General features: G+C 53.6%; 1 protein-coding gene across 3 annotated transcripts in view; it reads right to left on the reverse strand.

The window, feature by feature from the left end:
* MDGA1 (MAM domain containing glycosylphosphatidylinositol anchor 1) overlaps nt 1-16,057 on the reverse strand; it is a 66,705-nt gene extending 50,648 nt beyond the window's left edge. For 2 of the 3 annotated variants that reach the window (XR_015152688.1, XM_086370627.1), the window contains exon 1: nt 15,089-16,022. Coding sequence is in view for 2 of the 3 variants with exons in the window: in XM_086370627.1 (XP_086226753.1) it covers nt 15,089-15,155 (67 nt within the window). In the remaining variant the exon portion in view is untranslated. Of the gene's footprint in view, nt 1-15,088 lie in introns of all 3 variants that reach the window. The other variant, XM_086370626.1, reaches the window with a different exon arrangement.
* Nucleotides 16,058-20,248: the final 4,191 nt, after the last annotated feature.

Genomic DNA, 20,248 nt, shown 5'->3' on the forward strand with positions numbered 1-20,248 from the left:
TAGAGCCCAAACCTGACTTGGGAGATAGAAGTGGGAGAAAAGGCTGCATTCACTGGCAGGGAGAACTTGGAGTGACCTTTCACCTCTGACCACTGGTTTCAGTCTCTAAAAGCTGACCAGTTCAGCTAGGTGATCTCTACATTCATTACCTCTGACTTTCCACGATTTCTCAAGCTGGGCTGCCTGTTTGCTGTGTGATTTGAGAACTTCTCTTGCCCTCTCTCAGCCTCAGGTTTCTTTCCTGACAAACGATGACATATGTTCTAAGTTTCCTCCTGGCTCTGATTCTACAGGGCTGTGATTCTAGATCATCTCTTTGTGTTGTGTGCTTAGCACCTAGAACAGTGTCTGGCACACAGGAGGTGCTCAGTAAACATCTGATTAATTAATTAGTTAATCGCAGGTCCCCACTGGCAGTGAAAGACAGAGGGAAATTCACAACAGGACAAAGGTGTTGTTCTGATCCTGCTCCACAGGCCCCAGGACATCCAGGGAAGCAGGTGAGCCTGGCCCACAGGACGAGGTGTGATGCCTGGAGAGGGGAGTAGGCAGAATGCAATCAGCCTTCTTACCCACACTGAATCCTGCCTGCAGAAAAAAGAGGCAGTCTTCTAGTCTCAGAGATCATTCCTATCTCTTTCTTAGTCTTGAATTCAGCAGATGGGAAGCTAATGGTCATGCCTCTGGTAGCATGCCCAAAGGCCCTATAAGACTCTTGAGTTGCTGCCCAGTGACCCTCCACCCTGCCCTCCCCCGCTATAAGGTCCCCTCAATCCTTTAGGGAGAGTCTGGATTCTATCAGGAAGGTCTTGGGGAAATCGACGTGCTAGAGGTTCTGTTCCCAGGATCTTAGAAAGCAAATGAGCAGCTCACGGAGCTCATGGCCACAGGAGAGTGTTTTCAGACTGCATTTGGAGATGATTCATACAGAAGACAAGTTCTAAGAACAAAGAGTTCAGCAAAGCAGGCTGGATCTGAAAAAGCAAGACTGATGGCTCAGCCAGGAGGCAGTACAGGCTGTAGGTGCCCCCTGCCAACTGTTGTTGTCCAGTCTCTCAGTTGTGTCTGACACTTTGCTACCCCATGCACTGCAGCACACCAGGCTTCCCTGTCCTTCACCATCTCCCAGAGTTTGCTCAAACTCACGTCCATTGAGTCGGTGATGCCATCCAAGCATCTCGTCCTCTGTCACCCATATCCCCTCTTCTCCCGTATTCCCTCCCCTGACCATTGCAGCGCACGACGGCCAGCACCTGCTCCTCTCAGTGTGAGCTTCAGAGCTCACACTGCCAGCGTGTGCATGCGCAGTGGGCCGAGTACCAGGAAATTAACACCCCCTGGGGCAGCCCTCCCAACGACAGATGGAAATTAGTGTGTTCAGGCCCCAGCTCCCACATCCCCATGGTGGGATGACTCTTAAGTGTGTTTTACACAGTGTCCCAGAGGGCCCCAAAGGGACACGGTGGTGACTGGCTTGACAACGCACCTTCCATTGGTTGCTTTATGTCCCTGTCTCTCATCCCCATTCCTCTATCAGAGATTCCTGGGCTCATCTTCCAAATAAACCACCCGCACTTGGCTCCTTGTCTCAAGATCGCTTTTGGGGAACTGAAGCTAAGACTATGAGTCCAAACCAATTATGACCATCATGGTGTCCACTATTAAACCTCTCACATGGCTGTACCTAAGGCTCTCATGTTGCTTAAGACACACACACACGAACACACACCAAATACCCTACCACGCTCCCTTACCTCACCTGTCTCTTCCTTGGAAACCTCCTTTCCTGAATCCCAAGGCTTCAAGATTTAACTCATGTGATCAACCAACCTGGATCACTGGAAAAAGGCTTGAAAGATGCTTGGCACTCTCAGGGCAACCTTCTGGAAACAGTGACTGTGTTTCCATCAGCTAACATGAATAATGACTTTAAGATAGAACTTAGGCCATGTGACAGAGATGTGGGGCCTGGTGGAGATTGGTAGCAACCTCCAGCTCATCTACCAAGATGACTGCCTCCTCCACCCACAAGGAGCAGGGCCTCCTAGGGCCTCCCTGACACCTCATTAAAGGACTCTAACATCCAAACAGGAGGCCTGGACTCAGAGCGAGCCCCAGATCCTGTAGTCCCAAGGCAGTGAGGCCCAGGAATGACATGTAGTTTACAGGGATGAGGGGAGCTTTATTAGTGATGTGGGTATGAACTGGGCTTATAAATGCCATGCAGTCATGTCCTGGCTTTTCCTGAGCCTACAGAATAATAGAGAATAAGAAAGACCCAGCTGGAAAGTCCCTGGACATGACTTTTACCTTCTGTCTTGGCATCTAGTTGCTGTGTGACCTTGACCTCACCTCCTCTGGTCTCAGTCTCTTCCTGCACTGAATCTTTGACATTCCAGTGCCTCTGGGTCACTTAAGACCACTAGCTGGCAGCTGAGCTCTTGCCACACCCTCAAGCTCCATCTCCTGGCCTTCTCTGTGTCTACTGTGTGCCCTTATTCCAGGAAGGCAAGTAAAGCCAGGTCTTGCAACAGCAAAGACCTTCAGCTTGCCTTCTTTTTTTTTTTTTTTTAATTTTTTTAATTAATTTTATTTTATTTTTAAACTTTACATAATTGTATTAGTTTTGCCAAATATCAAAATGAATCCACCACAGGTATACATGTGTTCCCCATGGCTTCTGTCTTTTGCTGGAGATAAACTGGCCTCCCCAAGTGAAAGTCACTCAGTCGTGTCCAACTCTTTGCGGCCCCATGGGCTATACAGTCCGTGGAATTCTCCAGGCCAGAATACTGGAGTGGGTTGCCATTCTCTTCTCCAGGGGATCAAGGGCTCCCCGCATTTTACTGGAACACCAGAGCCAAACCCAGGTAGAGGAAGCCACCAGAATTGAACTCCCTCCTCACCTCTACCCTCCCGATGTCCCTCTCAGAGGTGGGAGAAGTACCTTCATTTAGAGTTTCTTAAGAATTACAGAGGGAAAGTCTCAGAGCCAAGGAGATATTCAAGTTCAGTTCAAAGACCTCAGCTCCTGAATCTTTCATATTTATTTATTTGACTGTGCTAGATCTTTAATTGCAGCATGTGGGATCTACTTCCCTAACCAGGGATCGAAACCAGGCCCCCTGCCTTAGAAGCATGGAATCCCAAGGGACTGGACCACCAAAGGAAGTCACCTGAAACTTTCTGATAAGATGTTATACTACAGCAAGTTGAAAGAAGGTTAGACAATCAGAAGAACTTTCCTACAAAGGACCAGGCATTGAGCAAACAGTGGTGGGGTGGCCCTGGCTCAGGTGGGTGTGGGGCCTACTGAGAGGCAGAAAGATGCGGTAGATCATAGCTTCTAGAAGAGTCCCTCCGTTTCTTGCCCCCTTGAATAAGAAGGGTCCACAGAGCTCTCCTGCAGCTGGGACTGAGAGGACCCACCTGCTAGAGGAGAGAGGTACCAACCAGGGGAAATGAACACCCTCACAGAAGGATAAATGAACAGTGCGTTGGGGTGAGGAGGAGGAGACAAGCACTAGCAGATGGGCAGCTGGGCCTCATAGGAATGTCGGGTGGGGGGCGCTAGCAAGCCTCCTCCTTGCCCTGGCTTCATCTTCTCTAAGGTTCCTTTTGGGCATCCTCAGAGCAGCAAGAGCCCCCCACCCGCCCACCCACCTGAACTAGGCTGGCAGGGTCCAGGGAGGTGGGGAGAGGAACAGATGTTCACATCCATCTAAATCTGCTCATTTCAAGAAACACCAGCTGATCCCGAGGTGGGGATTTGTGGTAAAGACTGCTCATTACGTACCCAGCTTTCATTCTCCCCTTCTATCTAAATAAACCCTGACATTCTCTTAGGTGAGAATCCATCTAAAAGGCTGTATTTCTCAGCCTCCCTCCCCCTAGAAGGGCCAGTAAGATGTAAGCAGACATCATTGGGAGGGGGCTCCTGGAAAAGCTGACTCAACTTTTCTGACTGGGTAAATGACTCGCCCTTGTAAGTGTTCCTTCCTTCTTCCTGTCTGGAATGTGTCATGACGGCTGAGCCCTAGCAGCCCTTTGGTGACTTTGAGGCAAAGTGCTCTAAGGCAAGGGTTCCCGAACTTTGCTGCACATCAGAATCACCTGGGGATTTTTTTTTAAATGCTGATCCCTGGTTCTCACTCCCAGACATTCTGATTTATTTGATATATGACCTAAACGCTTTTTTTTTTTTTTTAACATTTCCAGGTAATTCTAATATGCAGGAGGTTTGAGAAGCACCACTGTAAGGAGATCAGAAGAGCAGGATGAAAGGGACCTGGATCTCTAGTGAGCAAGGAGCCACCAGTACAGCCGTGCATAGCCTACTTCTAGACTTAAGAAAGTCGCTTTAATTTGTTTGAGACTCTGTAGTCAGTTCTTTGGTTCTGGCAACAAAATGTGACTCCTTTTTTTTTTTTTTGGCCTCACAGCACAGCATGTGGGATCTTAGTTCTCCAACCAGGTATCAAACCCGCTCCTCCTGTACTGGAAGGCAGAGTCTTAACCACTGGACCGCCAGGGAAGTCTTTAGAATGTGATTCCTAACTGGTATAGGACAAGAGAAGACTCTTGAGAGTCCCTTGGACTGCAAGAAGATCAAACTAGTCAATCCTAAAAGAAATCAATCCTGAATATTCATTGGAAAGACTGCTGCTGAAACTGAAGCTCCAATACTTTGGCCACTGAATAAGAAGAGCTGACTCATTGGAAAAGACCCTGATGCTGGGAAAGATTGAGGGCAGGAGGAGATGGAGATGACAGAGGATGAAATGGCTGGATGGCATCACCGACTCAATGGACATGAGTTTGAGCAAGCTCTGGGAGCTGGTATGCTGCAGTCCACGGGGCTGCAAAGAGTCAGACACAAATGAGTGACTCAACAACAACAACAATAGGACAGAGGGTCCTCATCAGCACCCCATCACCCACAGTACAATCTGGGGAACAAAACAATGGTCAGTTCTTGCCCTCAGGAAGGTCACACTCAGGCAAGCATGAGACTTGGCATTGGGCAGCCTTGAGTTCAAATCCTGACTCCACTACCTGCTAACTGCTGGGCCTTGGGCAAGTCCCTTGAGCTAAGCCTCAGCTTTTCCAACTGTAAGGTGAGGACGCTGGGAAAGACTCCATTCTCCTGCTGCACTGTGAGCTCCTGAGGGCAGGTGTCCTTCACTCCTGCAGCCACAGCGCCGACCGCCCCTCCAGATACTCAGCAGATACTCATTCAATATCCGCTTGCTTTACATTGAACTGCTGCAATGTGGTCCAGCTCTGAAATTTTCATTTTCTCTAAAATGAGAAGACAATGAACAAAAAGGCCACATTTCCAAAAGGTAACATAATTTGCCTATTGAAAATCACTGAAAATGACATTCCTGGAGCAGTTTCTTAGGGTCTCTCTAGGTTGGAGACTGGAAAATCCCTGGTCAGAGAAGGGCAAGAGAGTCCAGTCTCCTAGGCTCCTGACCTGGATGCTCCAGTTAGAACCACAAAACTAGAAAGTCCCGTGGTTCATCATTTAAAAAATAGTGAGGTTTTTTTTTTTTTTTTTTAAGACCTGAGTGTCCAGATGATCATGGTAAAAACAAAGCTTGGACGGTGACCTGGAAAACGCAGAGATGCCCTCAGAAAACTCAAGGGAGAAGGCATCTGCTTGGGCCTGACGCATTCAGATGCGCTGTCCACACCAGCTGTGCCCAGGAATCAACTGGAAGGCTCTTCTGACCACAGCTGCCTTGATGCCACCTGCGGAGTTTCTGATTCAGGTCTGGGGGCGGAGCCAGGCATCTGTTGTTGAAAAAGCTCTCCAGGTGGTTCTGACAGGCTGCCCGGGCTGAGAACCACTTCTCTGCACAGCTTCCAACCCTCCAGATCATCAAAGTCAATCTCGTCTGAGTGTCTGGGACTGGAAAGGAACCAAGAAGAGCCTGGGGTGGAATCTCCGAGGCCAGCCCAGCAGCAACTCCAGGCCCACACATGTCACCCTTTCCCCCACAGAGGTCACCTCCCCCTTCCACTGCAGCTCCAGCTTCTCATGGGCAGAAGGCCCAGCCTGGCGAGGGAAACTGGGGTTCCAGCCCTCCCTGGCCTGTGGCCTGCACCTCCTGCTTCCATACGCCGCCCACACCCGGGGCTCCCTACCATCTGCCCACCAGCCCTCTGCTCTCGTGAAACAGAGTCCTCATAGTGCGCCTCAGAGTTTACAAAGTGCTATCCCTCTCGGCTCCTCTGCAATCCCAAGAGGTGGGTGTGCCTGAACCAGCCTTCCAGATAAGGAAGCTGAGCTCAGAAAGGCAAGACGCCTGGGTCAGGGGCCCTCAGTGAGCTGCCCCCTGACCTGCCGACCCAAGTCGTCCCACCTGAGTCCACTCCTCTCTCCTGCCTACTCGTGCTGCTCAAACAGCAACCCGTGAGCCAGCCGCACCGGCATTCCCCAGGAGTTTGTTGGAAATGCATTATCTCTGCTCAGCCTCGGACCCACCGAATCAGAAATCCCCGGGGGGCTCCCACTGGCCCTCGAACACCCCACTCTATGCTTCAGCCGCCTCCCCACCAACCTCCCAGTCCCCAGATGGCCCTTACTCCAGCTCCTCTCCCATCTCAGATAGCCCTTTCTCCCCTGGACTCCATCCCTTCCCTGGCTTTCTGATTCCCGTCCTCTCTCGAGTCTCCTCCTACCTCCCTGGGGCCACCTGGTCTGTCTCCACCTTCTCCTCCCCGGCCCTCCAGGGCACTGGTCTTAGCCCAGTCTCCTCTCTCAGTCTATCCTGTCTTCGTTGGCCATTTTTTAGAAAATGTTTACTGGAGTGTAGTTGCTTTACAGTGTTGTGTTAGTTTCTGCTGGACACTTCCTTGGCAATTTCCTCCCACCTCGTGGTCTCAGCCCACATTGTTGTGTGGACATAAATCCAGATATGCGAGTCCATCTCTCAGAACAGCTGTCTCCCTCCTGAGCGAGCACCCCCAACCCACGTCCACCTGCTCCATCAACATCTCTCCCAGACATCCCAGTGCCAGAATCGCATGAAGTTCAAAACTGTACCGACACCGTCATTCAAATAAAGCTGTTCCCTGAGGGGATGTCCCTGGAAATCCAGTGGTTAAGACCACCTTCCAGTGCAGGGGGTACGGGTTCCATCCCTGGTAAGGAAGCTAAGATACCACATGCCTCGGGGCCAAAACACCAAAACATAAAACAGAAGCAATATTGTAACAAATTCAATGAAGACTTAAAAAAAAAAAAAAAGGAACTATTCACAGAGGACTTGCTAAGTGCCCAGCACAGTTGGGGCTTCCCAGGTATGGCTCATCACATGCTTATCACAAACCCATCTGACAAGCAGTAAAGCCACAGCTTTGAAAGCAGATGTAATTTCTCAGACTCCTGCAGCTGGTTCAAACCCGGATTCCTTACCAGAAGTCCTGTTGTTGAACTACTTTACTCCACTGCGCCAAACCTGTCTGACTTCCTGTGGTCTTTGTTCTATCTCATTGCCATTGTGTACCAAGCTTCCCAACTCCAAACAGTTCCTATCCCTTGTCCGAGCTCTGAAACACTGTCAGGACCTAGTGATGGGCAGTCTCACTTCTCGCCTTTTGTAACAGTCTCTACCGGATCCGTCCCCCACCCCCATCCCCAACCCCCTACAGTCTAGTCTCTACATGGTGGCCAGAGAGATTCTATTAAAAAGGTGTCAATTCATGTCCCTCCTCTGTTCAAAATCCTCCCAGGGCTCCCACTTCTCTCAGAATAAAACCCAAAGACCTTCTATAGCCTGCATGGCTGCAAACAGTCTGGCCCCATTAACTCTCTAATCCCACCTCCTACTCCCCATGGCTCACTCCACTGCAGCCATACCGGACTCCCCATTGTCACTAAACAGTCCAGGCATGTTTCTACCCCAGGGCCTTTGCACTGGCTATTCTCCTGTCTGGATCACACTTCCTACAGATGTCTGTGGGACTTCCTCCTTCGGGCATTTTCAGGTCTCTGCTCAGGGAGGGGAGACCCACTCCGGGAGCACCCCTACTCCTAATTAATGTATATGAACTTGAACTTGGCTGCTTTGCCCTTTTGTGTAGAATTCATCACCAGAGAATGCATTATATACTTATTCACTGACTTCTTTACTGCCTGTCTCCCTTCAACTTGAACTTCAACTCTAGGACAACAAGAGCGTGTTTCTTTCACCAAATTCACAGGTGCTCCACAAAGAGCCAAACTCAAATGTGTGTCAACTGGCAGCAGTTCTTATACTGACTCCTTCCTGTCCATTCTCACAGCCCCCACCCTGGATCAAGCTCTCATTACAACCTCGCCAGACAACTGCCAGATCTCCTGACCAGTCTTCCTCCTCTTAAGCTTAGCCTCCTCAAAACACACAGCTGCAGGGCTACCCAGCCTAATATGAGCTCCCTGGTCATATTACCCCATTCACCTGCTCAAGACCCTCCCGATACTATCTCCCAAACCCAAGAGTCCAGCCTACTGCCTCTAGGCACAGGTCTTATAATCAGCAAATCTGGGTTCAAGCCCAGCTCTGCCACTTGGACAAGTAAACCCACCCTTCTGATCCCTCAGTTTACTCTTTGATAAAATGGGCTGATGAATTACTCTCTCTTAAGGGATTGTAATAAGGATTAAAGCAGACAATACATATTCCTGATCTCATCCTGGGAAGTTAATGTTAGCAATTTTTATTACTTTTCCTTTACTGCTCCAACTTTCACTGCCCTGACTCCCTTTCAACTTACGTTCCAGCCCAAATGAATGACTCACTACTCCCCTCCGCCCCCAACACATACACATCCTCCTTGCCTCTGCCATAATAAGCCGTCCACCTGGGATGCCCTTCTGGCTCCTTACTTCTATTTGTCAAAGCCACCTCAAATGCCCCCTCCTCTAAAAGGCTTTGGAAGTAATTTCCTCTCCCTTGGAATTCCCACAGCCCTTTATCTGCCCTTGCCACATGGCATTTATCCAGATCTTCCAGGAACCACCATCTTGTATGTGATTCATCTCTCCTTCTCTTTGAGGGCAGAGCCTGCATCTTATTTATCTCAGTAGCCCTGTCGATGCTCAGAACAGGGCCTTAATCAGGGAGGTACTCAGTAATTTAATGGATAGTGAGAGGTACACCGGGCATTCCAGGTGGCACTAGTGGTTAAGAATCCACCTGCTGATGGATGAGAGAGAGATAGAGATGCAGGTTCGATCCCTGGGTGGGGAAGATCCCCTGGAGGAGGGCATGGCAACCCACTCCAGTGTTCTTACTCGGAAACCCCATGGACAGAGAACCCTGGCAGGCTACAGTCCACAGGGTCACAAAGAGTTGGACACGACTGAGCGACTGAGCACACAGGAGATGGACACCATGTTTTCCTACTTCCAAATCAGAAGGCCCACTGGGATTGAGTCTCCAAGCCACTTCCTACTAGCTGTATGACCTTGAGCAAATCCTTACATTCCTACAACCTTGGTTCCCTCATCTACTAAATGGGGACCATAGGACCCACTGTTCTGACCTCTCAGAATGTTATGGAACCAAAGCAGGCAGAGGTGTGAAAATGCTTGTTAATGCACGTGGCACTTACACACCTATAAGATGTTGTTGTTATAACCAACAATTCTCCCTAAAATATTCATTCCTAGGACTTCCCTGGTAGTCTAGTGGTTAAGAATCTGCCTTGCAATGCAGGGGACACAGGTTCCATCCCTGTCCAGGAAACTAAGATCCCACATGCCGTGAAGCAACTAAGCTCAAACGCTGCAACTACTGAGCACACGCACCACAACAGAAGATCCCACGTGCCACGACGAAGACCTGATGAGGCTAAATGGAAAAAAAGTGCAGTCCTCTTTGCACAAGAAGATGCCCGAAAGAATCATCATGGAATGCAGTGCAAGATGTCAAGTGAGTTTTACTTTCTTCCTTATACTTTTATGTTTTCTCTGATTGTTTTTGCAGAAAACACGTGTTACTCATAGGCATGGGGAAAGGGAGATTGCATTAAGAAAAAAAGGTTCACTCCTTTGAGTTAGGCATTGCTCTGGCCTTCCGTATCAGCATCTAAATGTAACAGGGGCCCTTTAACACCCAGTACCAGTGCCCAGCAGGGTCTTCTGACTGTGGGGAGGAAGATGCAGAAGAGGGGCCATACTCAGGTTCTCAGAGAGGCAGTTCTGCCACAGCATAAGCCCCTGCTCTGCACACAGCCCCAAGGGTCAGGAACCAACCCAGCCAAGCCCCACCAGGAAGCTCTCCTCCAACCCAGGGTGTCGGAAGTGTGGCTCTGACCAAAGGCAAATGCCCTGGATGCTAGGGTGGGAACACCAGAGCTAGTGGGGGCAGTCTGGAGCTTCAGAAGGCCCTACGGAGCCCCCATGGGCCAGAGGCTAAGTAATTAGAATAACTCTCATCCTACTGGGAGGCTTGAGGCCAAGGGAGCCCAGGAAAGGCAAGAAGCAATGTGATGGCCAAGCCCTCCCCCTGCTGGCCACATCTGGAGCGGCAGAGCCAGTGGCACAGGGCAGGGTCCCCGGGCCCCTGGGCCCTTCTCAGGCCCCAGAGTCCAGAGGTAGGTCAGAGTCCGGGAGGGCTCATCCAGGAATGAGAGACCCAAGGTCCCATCTCCCAGTTTCCATGTTTTTGCCTGATGGGGCATTCCTGGCCCAACCTCCGTGAACCCAGCCACCAGGAGATAACAGGTAAGAGTAGGGGAGAGGAAGATGAAAGGGAGCAGGGTCGGGGAGGATATGGGGGAGAGGAGGGCCTCACACTCCTGGCTGTCTCACTCCTCCCAGTCCTGCCCGTGCCTCCTGGGCAGCTGGGGAGAAGCAGTGGCCGCTACCACTGCCCGGATTTCCACTCCCGCCCCCAGGTATTGATTTCCTGCATCATTCATTTGCCGGCCTTGGCGGCTGTGATTAGCTCCCTCCATTCTCCCTGTGGAGCCCCCCGCCCCGTCCCTCCATGTTTCAGCAAAGCAGAGCTAATACCAGGCTCTAAATGAGGCTTTGCCACCCTGGCCCCAGCAGCTCACAGTCAGGTCTGGCCAATTACAAGGAGGCCCTCAGCATGTCCGCAGCCAGCCCCTCGAAGAGGTGCTTTCCCAGCTAATAAACAAACTCCTCCTCTCTAACCACCCCCATTTCCCAGAGCCCCCTTCCAGGCAGGAAGCACAGATTTGCAGCCTGCAGCATAGGGTGGGACGTCGTGTGGATCTTGACCTGAAGGGGGGACTCTCTTGCCTGAAATGAGGCCTAGGAGCCCTCAGACTAGTTGAGGGGCCAACTTAAACTTGGAGGGTGGGAGGTGGGGGTGCAGATAATGCTGACGAAGCAAACAAAACAGCCTGGATTTGTGAACACAAGGTCCTCTTTCTCCCTCATGTAGTTTCCACAATTGAGAAGGAAGAAGGGACAAGAGGCAGGGACCTTCTCAAGGATACTTAGAAAACCCCAAGCCTTCCGCTTGCCCTGGGAGGCCAGAGTTTTCATATGCTATGACTTCCTTCGCCAGCGGGCAGGCAGTTTCAAGGCATGGGGTAGAAATGTCAGTGAAAACTCCCACGGGTGCCCACACCCAGATCAACACCCAGAAGATGGCACTGGGAGACACATCTCCTCAAATTCCCTTTCCACACCCCTCAGAGGAGGGGAAAAACCTGACTTGGTGATAATTCTGTAAGCTATGTTGCTCTTGTCAAATTATTCAACATCTGTCTTCATGTTCCCACAAAAATTAGCATAGGATAGTAGTTTCTGATGACACCTTTAGTGAAATATTTTGACTTCCACCAGTAAGTTGCAAACAACCTGTCTTAAGGATAATGTCAATTCCCACTCCTGCATATTAAATAATCCAGGGGTTTGCTGTGTTTTTGAAAGGGAGAGGAGTCCCACTGACCTGCTGCTGGCTAGAAGTCCAGCAGCTATGGGAGGAAGAGAGGAAGCCAGAGTGGATGAGAGGGTGTTCTCTGATGCTAACCACACACAGGACACTTCTCCCCCATCACCTGGCTACTGTCTTTGCCCCAGAAGGAGGTCTCTGTGGCCAGCCCACCTCCCCCTGGCATGCCAGAAAGCAGATTACAAGATACACCCCGGAGCACAACAAACTGGCCCAGGAGATTGGGAGGCGGGAGGGAAGAGGAGACCAGCTCCAAATGCACCATCTGCTCCAGTACTCAGCTGCCGTAGCATCTGTGCTCCCAAGAGCAAAGCCACCTGACCAGACTGAGAGCACCTCCCCAACCCTATTGTGGACAGTGGACCTCAGAGCCAACAAGTGGACACTCTGAGGGAAGCTGGGCATAGAGCTCCAGGCACCTTCTTCCTACCAGCCTCAGCAGAGAGCCACAGCCCAGGCAAGATCCTGATGGCTTTACCTTCCATGTCCTGTTCTTCCTCCCTCTTCTCAGTTCAGCTTCCATGTTAATCTGCCACTCCCTTAGCCACACAGGCTGTGAAGATGCAGGGACTCCCTTGTCCAGGCACACTTTTATCTTTTGTGCCTTGAGTAAAAGCTTCTGCCTCCCCGCTCACTGCCATGGCAGCTAAGGTGCCCTCTGGCTGCCAGCCTAGGACTCCATGACTCACCCTAAGCAGAGACTCTCAAAGAGCCCCCACTACCCTGCTAAAAACCATCCTGGACAGACTTCTAGGGGAGAAAGAATTTCAAGAAGCATTTCCTCAACTTCCTCCCAACAATGGCCCTTCATTCACACAACAAATATTTGCCCGTGCCAGGCACAACGCTGGGTGCCTACATACAGTGATGGATGGGCATGAGTGACCATCTCTCACCCCCACACTCTTACTCTTTTCTCACCTGCTTTGGAGTGGGGGGCGGGGCGCAGAAGAACTAGCTCTCCATACTGTTTCTTAACCCAGACCCAGTGATAGAGTAGTTGTCCCTTCTGCTAGAGCTGGCCAAATTTCCAGCATCATAGCCTCTTGCCATCCTTCTCCTCACACTAGATCTTCCATTCTCTCCATCCACCCCGATTAAGGCTTTCCACCCTGCAATTCCCCAGAGGCTCCAGACTTCCTTGGAGGTAAACTTTCAAAGGGCAAGTGGAAAGAATGTCACCCAAGAGCTCCAGGTTTGCCCCAGTGCACCAAGCCCACCTTGATTTGCTCTGAGAGCAGCTAGAACCCAGGCACACGAGGGAGTGGAGAAAATACAGTGAAAGGGGGACTTATAAGGCAATAGCTAAATCCTGGCCCCAGAGTCCTATGAGTGAGGGTCCACAGAGACCACTGCCCCACCCCTTGCCCTCATGGCTGGGGTTTCCAGGCTAGGCTCACGAGAGCCTCTTCAAGATGGGTCTCATGCAGCCCTGGAGAAGGGTGAAGAAGCTAGAGGGGATGGAGGAGACGGACGGCCAGGAGATGAGCCTGCCAGATCTGCCCAAGGGCACGGAGAGGGAAGAGCAGCGCAGAGAACAGCAGCAGAGGCGGAGGGCTCCCCATCACTCTCCAGAGCTCCTGGGCGTGGTGAGAAGGCAGAGGCCTTGGCTGGTGCCTCCTGAGGTCACCTCTTAAGGAGGCAGTGAAGCTGTAGGGAAATCTCGAGGAGAAAAAAAGAAACAGGACCCGCTCAGTACACCCGGATATCTTCCCCTGCCCCAGGGAGGCCGAGGCCTCTGGAACCCGCTCAGTGGCCTCCTCTCCACAGCCCAGCCTTTCTCAGTCCCTGCTGCATTCTTCTCTCTTCTTTCCCTTTCTGGCCTATGTAAAGGGCCAGGCAGTAAGAAACACACAAACTAATTAAGAAGCAGAGTTTGGCCAGATGCCTGAGCCAGCCTCCCTGGGGAATTAAACCCAAGCTAGCTAGCTGTGTAGGGCCAGGAAGATGTCACCTCACAGATACCCGCCCCACCCCCCAGGATACCCCTCCCTCTTGCCAGGCATCCCAAGAAAGAGCCATTTAGCATCTGCACTTGAGGATGGCAACTGAGGGGACAATACCTCAGCTACCACCCCCTCCCCAGAACAGCTCAAACCCTCTCCTGATCCACCCTAAAGAAAGAGAATCATCCCCACCCCAGCTACACCGCATTAAAAAACTGACCCACACAGACCACCCTGCAGTCAGGAGAAGGCACGGTAAGGCCACCGGGCCCCAAAGACTTTTTGTGCTGCGGGTCAGGGCATTACCGGCTGTTAGAACTCAGACGGAGGGTTCCTGAGAGGGATGAGCCCTTGGGACACTGAATGGATGATGCCGGCTCGCAGGATCTTTCCCCCGGAAAACCCATGAGAGAGAAGGGAGAAGCGGGTAACCAGAGTTCCCTTGGCGCCTGAGAGCCGGGCGTGCGGACGCGGGAGCAAAGCTGCGTGGGCAGGAGGCAGAGTTTGGACACGTCACCTGACGGGCGCGTGCAGTGTTTGCTTTCCCGGGGACCGTGGCTGAATGTCTGTGTGCGCGCAGGGAAAAGGAAGGTGGAGCTGGGGTTTTGTAGCTGAGAACCGGGGACGGGAAGAACTAACCGGCTCAGAAGAGGTCCGAGAAGGGATCTTGGCATCTTGGGAGCCGGATCTAGGGGATGCCTGCATCCGCTTGGGCTGTCAAGAAGCGAAGCCCAGCGAGAGAGCTGGGAAGGCGAGCCCGCCGCCGGGCCGCGGAGCTGGCAACCAGGCTCGCCCGCAAGCCGCGCGCAACTCCAGATCGTGCAGCGCTTGGCTTCCACTCCAGAGGCCGAGTTAGGGTGGGACAAGATTTCGGTGCAAGTCGCTTTCTCAGTCCCCAGTGTGCGGTCTGTCAGGGTCTCCGAGGCCAACTGGATGCTCTTAAGGCTTCCGATTCATTCCCGCCCCAGGCAGGGTTTGGAAAAGTGTATACTACCTCCCCCTGGCATCCCCGGCTTAACGCCAGACCCTACGACCTGCCTCCGTGAGCTGAAGCAGCTAGCTCGATTTCCTCGCGCTCTGGAAAAGGGCGGGGACCCCGGCATCCACTCCAGAGTCCGATCCGGGGTACCCACCAAACCCGCGCAGCGCGCACTTTGCGCCTCTTGCAAAGTTTCCGCGCGGGGCTGAACCGGCTTTCAGCCGGACGCGGGCTCTTACCGTAGACTCCTTGTCCCCGGCAGTGGAAGGGGATCAGCGCCAGAAGTAGAAGGCAGGTCACCTCCATCTTCACGGCCCGTGCTTCATCCCCGCGAGGCGGCGCAGCCCGAGAGGCAGTGGGGGGCGCATCCGCCGGGGCCCCTCGGTGCCCCTTGCGTCTTCCCCTTCCCCGAGAGGCGACGGAGGGGGCGGCGGCGGAGACCAGGAGACTGAGGAGGCGGCGGCGGCGGCGGCAGCAATCCGGGTTTCTCCTCCGGCGGGGCCGCTGCCCGCGTGGGGACGCAGGGGGCGCTGGCCTGGCCCCGGGTGCCTCGGCGCGCCCGGCGCAGCAGCCAGCGCCCCGGCCCAAGGAGCCCGGCCGCCGAGCCTCTCCGGGTCCCCAGGGCTGTCCTCTCGGGGTTCTGGGTTCCAGGGACCCCTCCGCGGAGGCGGAGGCGCTTGGATCCAACAGGCCACCGACGACTGACAAACTTGTCGTTTCCCCGCCCAGGGGACGCCCCTCCGTGGAGCGGGGGCGGGGAGGCCGGGGCTCGGCTCGGGTTAATCCGCTATCTCCAGTTCTGCGGCCGGTGCTGGGGGCTCAATGGCCCGATCCAAGGGGGCCGGGCTAGGCGTCCTCTCGGAGGCGAAAAGCCCGGACTCTGGGCCTCCAGAGCCGGGGAGAAGCGCGCGGGCTGGGCTCAGCCGAGGGGCGAGAGCCACGGGTCCCCGGGTCCGCGAAGTTAGCCGAGCCGCGGAGGAACCCCGGGGAGGAATCGTGCCCCAGCACCCCGCGGGAATGAAGAGAACAATTCCATCCAAGAGAGGCCCCAGAACGCGGGGAAAGAAGGAAAGTTTGAGTCGTTTGAAAAATATTCGCGCTCTCGCCGAGGCCGGGGCTGCGGCGCTGGAGCCGCTCGCCGCCTCCGCTCGCCGCGCTCCGCTCCCGCCGTCTGGTCGCGGCGGTGGCGCTCCCGGGCTCGGAGCTCTAGGGAGAGCGGGGCTGCGCCGCGCCCCAAGTTGGTCGTCCCCGCCCCCGCCCGGCGGCCTCTGCCGGCGGGGGCCCAAAGCAGGCGGGGCCGGGCCGGGCCGGGCTCCCGGGCGCGGCGGCCGCGGGGCTCCGGGCCGTGGGAGCTCTCGGCTAGCTCGGCAACTTGGGCTTCGCTGTACTGCTTCCCCCCACACCCCGAGCTTTTCATTCCGCGCTCCCCCCCACCCCCCGCCTCCCCCGGTCTGCCCCCACCTCCTCCTTCCCCCCCCTCCCCTCCTCCCTCCTCCTCGCGGCTCCTCGTTCGGTCTCTCGCTCTCCCACCCTTTGTCGCTCGCTCTCCTGTTTGATTCCCCTCCAGTTAAAAAAAGGAGCCAATTAAAGGCAGCCCAGCTAGCCGGGCCCAGCCTCTGTCCAATTTCCTCGCCTCCCCCAGGACCAATTAGAGAAAACAAAACAAGGCTGGGGGAAGCGGACTGCCTTTCTGCCTCTCTCCCTCTCTCTCCCCCCACCCCTTTCTGCCCTTCCCCCCTTCTCTCCCTCTCTCCGCCCCCCCATCCCCCCAGCAGGAAAATGTCAGAAAGCAGAAATGGATCCATCTATCCCGAGGACAGTGGCGAAGGGACGTGGGTTTCGGCGCGGGCTCTGCAGCGCGCTTGCACTCGCTCTCCGCCAGCTCTCGCACACCCAGACCGAGCCGGGTGCACGGATCCCAGCCCTCTCGCTGGACAAGCACGGCCGTTCGCCCCGGGGACTCTAACCTAGCCCGCGGGGCACTGCACACTTTGTAAAATGTTTTGCACTTTTGGGGGGCGGGACCGAAGCGGGGGATCGAAGGCGAAGAACCAGGGCGCCCGCGGCTCTCAGGGTCCTGCAGGCGCGCGAGCCGGTCGCCCGCTGTGTGGGTCTGCAGGGCTGTCTGCGTGGCCCTGGAGTCCCTCCGCCCCCGGCCGAGCCCCGCCCCTTTCCAGGCAGCCGCTGCCTCTCCCCGCGTCCGGCGCGGGGGCCGCCGCGGGAGCCGCTGGCTGAGCCCCGGGGCGAACAGGGCGCGATCAGAGCTCCAGCCCTCGCCGCGCGCGGCCCACAGGTTGCCAACAGGTCTGTCCGCAGGACCCCGCAGCTGAAATTCCCCCAGGCTACCCCCGTTCTCCGCAGCTCGTCCTTCTCCCCGTCCTGCCTCCGCTCAGGACCTCATGCGCCCCCAAGCGCCCCAGGCGCGCCCTCTCTTCCGGCAGCCTAGCCAGGGGCCGGCTCCGGCTACGTGGTCCCCGCACTCCCGAACTCCACTACCTCAAACCCGCCCTCCGGGAGCAGGGGTGGGTAGAGCGCGCCTCCCAAACGCGGGCAGGGAGAGGCAAAGGCGAGCAAGCGAAGCGGGCGGCCTCCCCCGCACTCCGATCGCTTTCCCCTCCCCGAGTCTGGCTAATCTCACCTGCTCCACCTGTCGCCGTTATTTATCTCGGCGTGTGCGCAAGGGTTGTGTTAGGGCAACCCGTGGGAGCGCAGAAAACCGCAACTAGCAAGAGGTGAGATTACAAACCTTTCTCTTCCCCGACTCCCCGGACCTGTTTAACATCTTGGCTGTGATGGGGGTCCATGACTCGACGCATTTGTCAAAACTGAAAGAACATATACAAGACTTAATTTTTCAGCATGTAAATTAAAAAAAATTTTTTTTAAATAATTAAAGGATAAGTCACCCTCTTTCCCAGACCCATTTCCTGCTGGGTCTCTCCTCTCCTGCCTCTCACTGGAGTACCTGCCCCTGACTTCAGGGGTGTGACGGCAGGACTCAGGCCTCTGGGGAAATTCCAGGCAGCCTAGGAAGGGAGGGGCGGCTGTGCCCACCTCCGCGTTTCCTTCTGTCCATCTCAGGAAGTCTGAGACCACCGGAAGAATCCCCCCCCCCGCTATTTTATTGAAATACAGTTGATTTACAGTGTTGTGTTAATTTCTACTGGACAGCAAACTGGTTCAGTTACACATATATTCTTTTTCATAATCTTTCATGGGAAGAATCTTATTCTGCAGCCCACCTCCACTTGACTGAGCCTCCTTTGGCCTCTCCTTTTTTTCCTCTCCTTGCTTTCCTGTGGGTCTATGGCTGAATAAGGGAAGCCAGACCCACTTAGTGCTGGGCACCCAGCAGATGCCAGCTGAAGATCTGTTAAATGAACCAGTGAATGATTCCCATCATAGACCACAGACCACCGACCTAGGATACCCTCAATGCCGCCATCTTTTCTATTCCCCTCTATCCCCAACCAAAGAGAAAAATCCATTTTCTGCCCCCACAGACATACAGAGTTATCAGGTTCTGTATCTTGCCACCCACCTTCCCCACGCAGTCTGAAAGGAAGTGGTACCAACTGAGGGTGCGATGATAAGTACCTTCTTTTATTATCATCCTCTTCCCATTATTTGAAAATCGTCATCTCCTCCAGGAAGCTCTCAATGAGTGATCACAGTGATTCCTGCCCTCCTTGGCTTTGCCTATTTTAAGTTGGATGGGCACTTGTCCATGTCATGGTAAACTGCCTTACTATTTTTCAGTTAGCCAACCCCAAATAGCAGTTAATTGCTCCTTTTTGGCTTTGGGATGCATTATTGGTGGACAAGGAACCCCACTGACTCAGCTAACCATCTCTTGAGTTTACTGTCTCTGAACACCTACCCTGGCCTGGAGGAGAGAGAAGACTCATGACGGGGGAGGGACAAAAAGGAGGGGAGAGTAGAGGACCAAATTCTACCGCGGCTGGGATTGAACATTTGCTGTAGCTAATCCATTGTGAATACTCGGCAGCTAATTGTGTGCAGTGTAAATACCTTGACAGCCTGCTTGTCTGTGCCTATAAATTCAGTCATCTCCTCCCCTAGGTGTGCCTGTCTTTGCTGCCTCTGACAAAGTCCTGGGCCTGACAATGAGAAGCAAATAGGAGAAGGAAAGGAACAGTTGGCTTGGGAGCCATGGGTCCTGAGCTCCAGTCCTAACCTCTCTGGGCCTTAGTTTCCCCAGCTGAAAAGTGAGTAGGATCCACATTTCACAGAGTGGTTGAGAGAAACGAGTAATAATAGTAATGGCTGACACCACATGCCAAGCACCGTTCTAAGCCCTTCATGTGCATTAACTGTTTAATCCTCACAACAACTACGTGAGACAGGACTGTTATTCTCATAGAATGGCACAGAGAGATCTAGTGATTCACGCACCTGCTAAGTGGCTGAAGTGGACTCTACAGGCTTGCTCTTTCCTAGGTATTTAGTAAATATTTTCACAAGAAGTGTTCCTATTCTCTTCTGGAATAGAGAACAATCCTTCTGCGCCCCAGATCGGGCGCTTGAGGGTGGGGCATGAAAGCTAGACCACTGGACTCGAGGCAAACAGTGAAGGAGGCCACTGGGCACGAGTTGAGACTGAAGCCACCTGGAGGCCTGGTGGTCAACACCCACTGCCAGCCCTTGGGTTCCACTCATGACATTCTAAGAAAAACTCCATCATTTTGCCCTAGAGAAAGCCCAGCCTATGGGCTCCTGGAGGACTAAGTAGCTGCTGACTGAGGGCGTGCGTGAGAGGCTGGACAACCAGGAGCCCCAGACCTCTGTCAAGCAGCGCAACTTGGGGCTTTTGTTGTGAGAGTGCGTTACTAGAAAGTTCCCCCATCTCCCCCTGCCTCTCAATCATTCGATCATTGGCTTCTAGCAAGTCAGAGCCTGGAAGAAAAAAGCAGGAGAGACAGCGCAAGAGTCTTTGCAGGGAGAGAGCGTCATCACCTTGCAAGGGAAACCGTCTTGGAAAATCATGCAATGGGAGGTATTGATTCAATCTTAGGGGCAAGCCACTTTCTGGTCAGGTAGGAGAGGGCTGGCTGGGAGGGGCGAGGAATGAGGAGAGTTATGACCCTGCTGAAAGACCAGTTTATTAATTCCCGCTCTAACAAATAGCCAATTAATGGTTCCAGCTGCTAATTAGTAAGCAGTTAACTCCTGTTATAAATCGTGCTGCTCGAGACTAGTACTATTGCAATCCTGCAATGACATCCTTGGAAAGGAGGGACCATAGAGACTTTGGTCACCCACCAGGTCCTGTAGACCCCTCTACTCCCCTCCCCCAGACCCCCAGCAGGCTCTCTGCTCTTGGAGTGCAGGATTCAGAGCAGGGACCCTGTCCACTGTCCACATGTTCATTCATGTAA

This window comes from Bos grunniens, chromosome 23 (assembly GCF_055505025.1).
Source record: "Bos grunniens cultivar Pamir isolate PY7600 chromosome 23, Bosgru_T2T1.0, whole genome shotgun sequence".
Classification (NCBI taxonomy): Eukaryota; Metazoa; Chordata; class Mammalia; order Artiodactyla; family Bovidae; genus Bos; species Bos grunniens.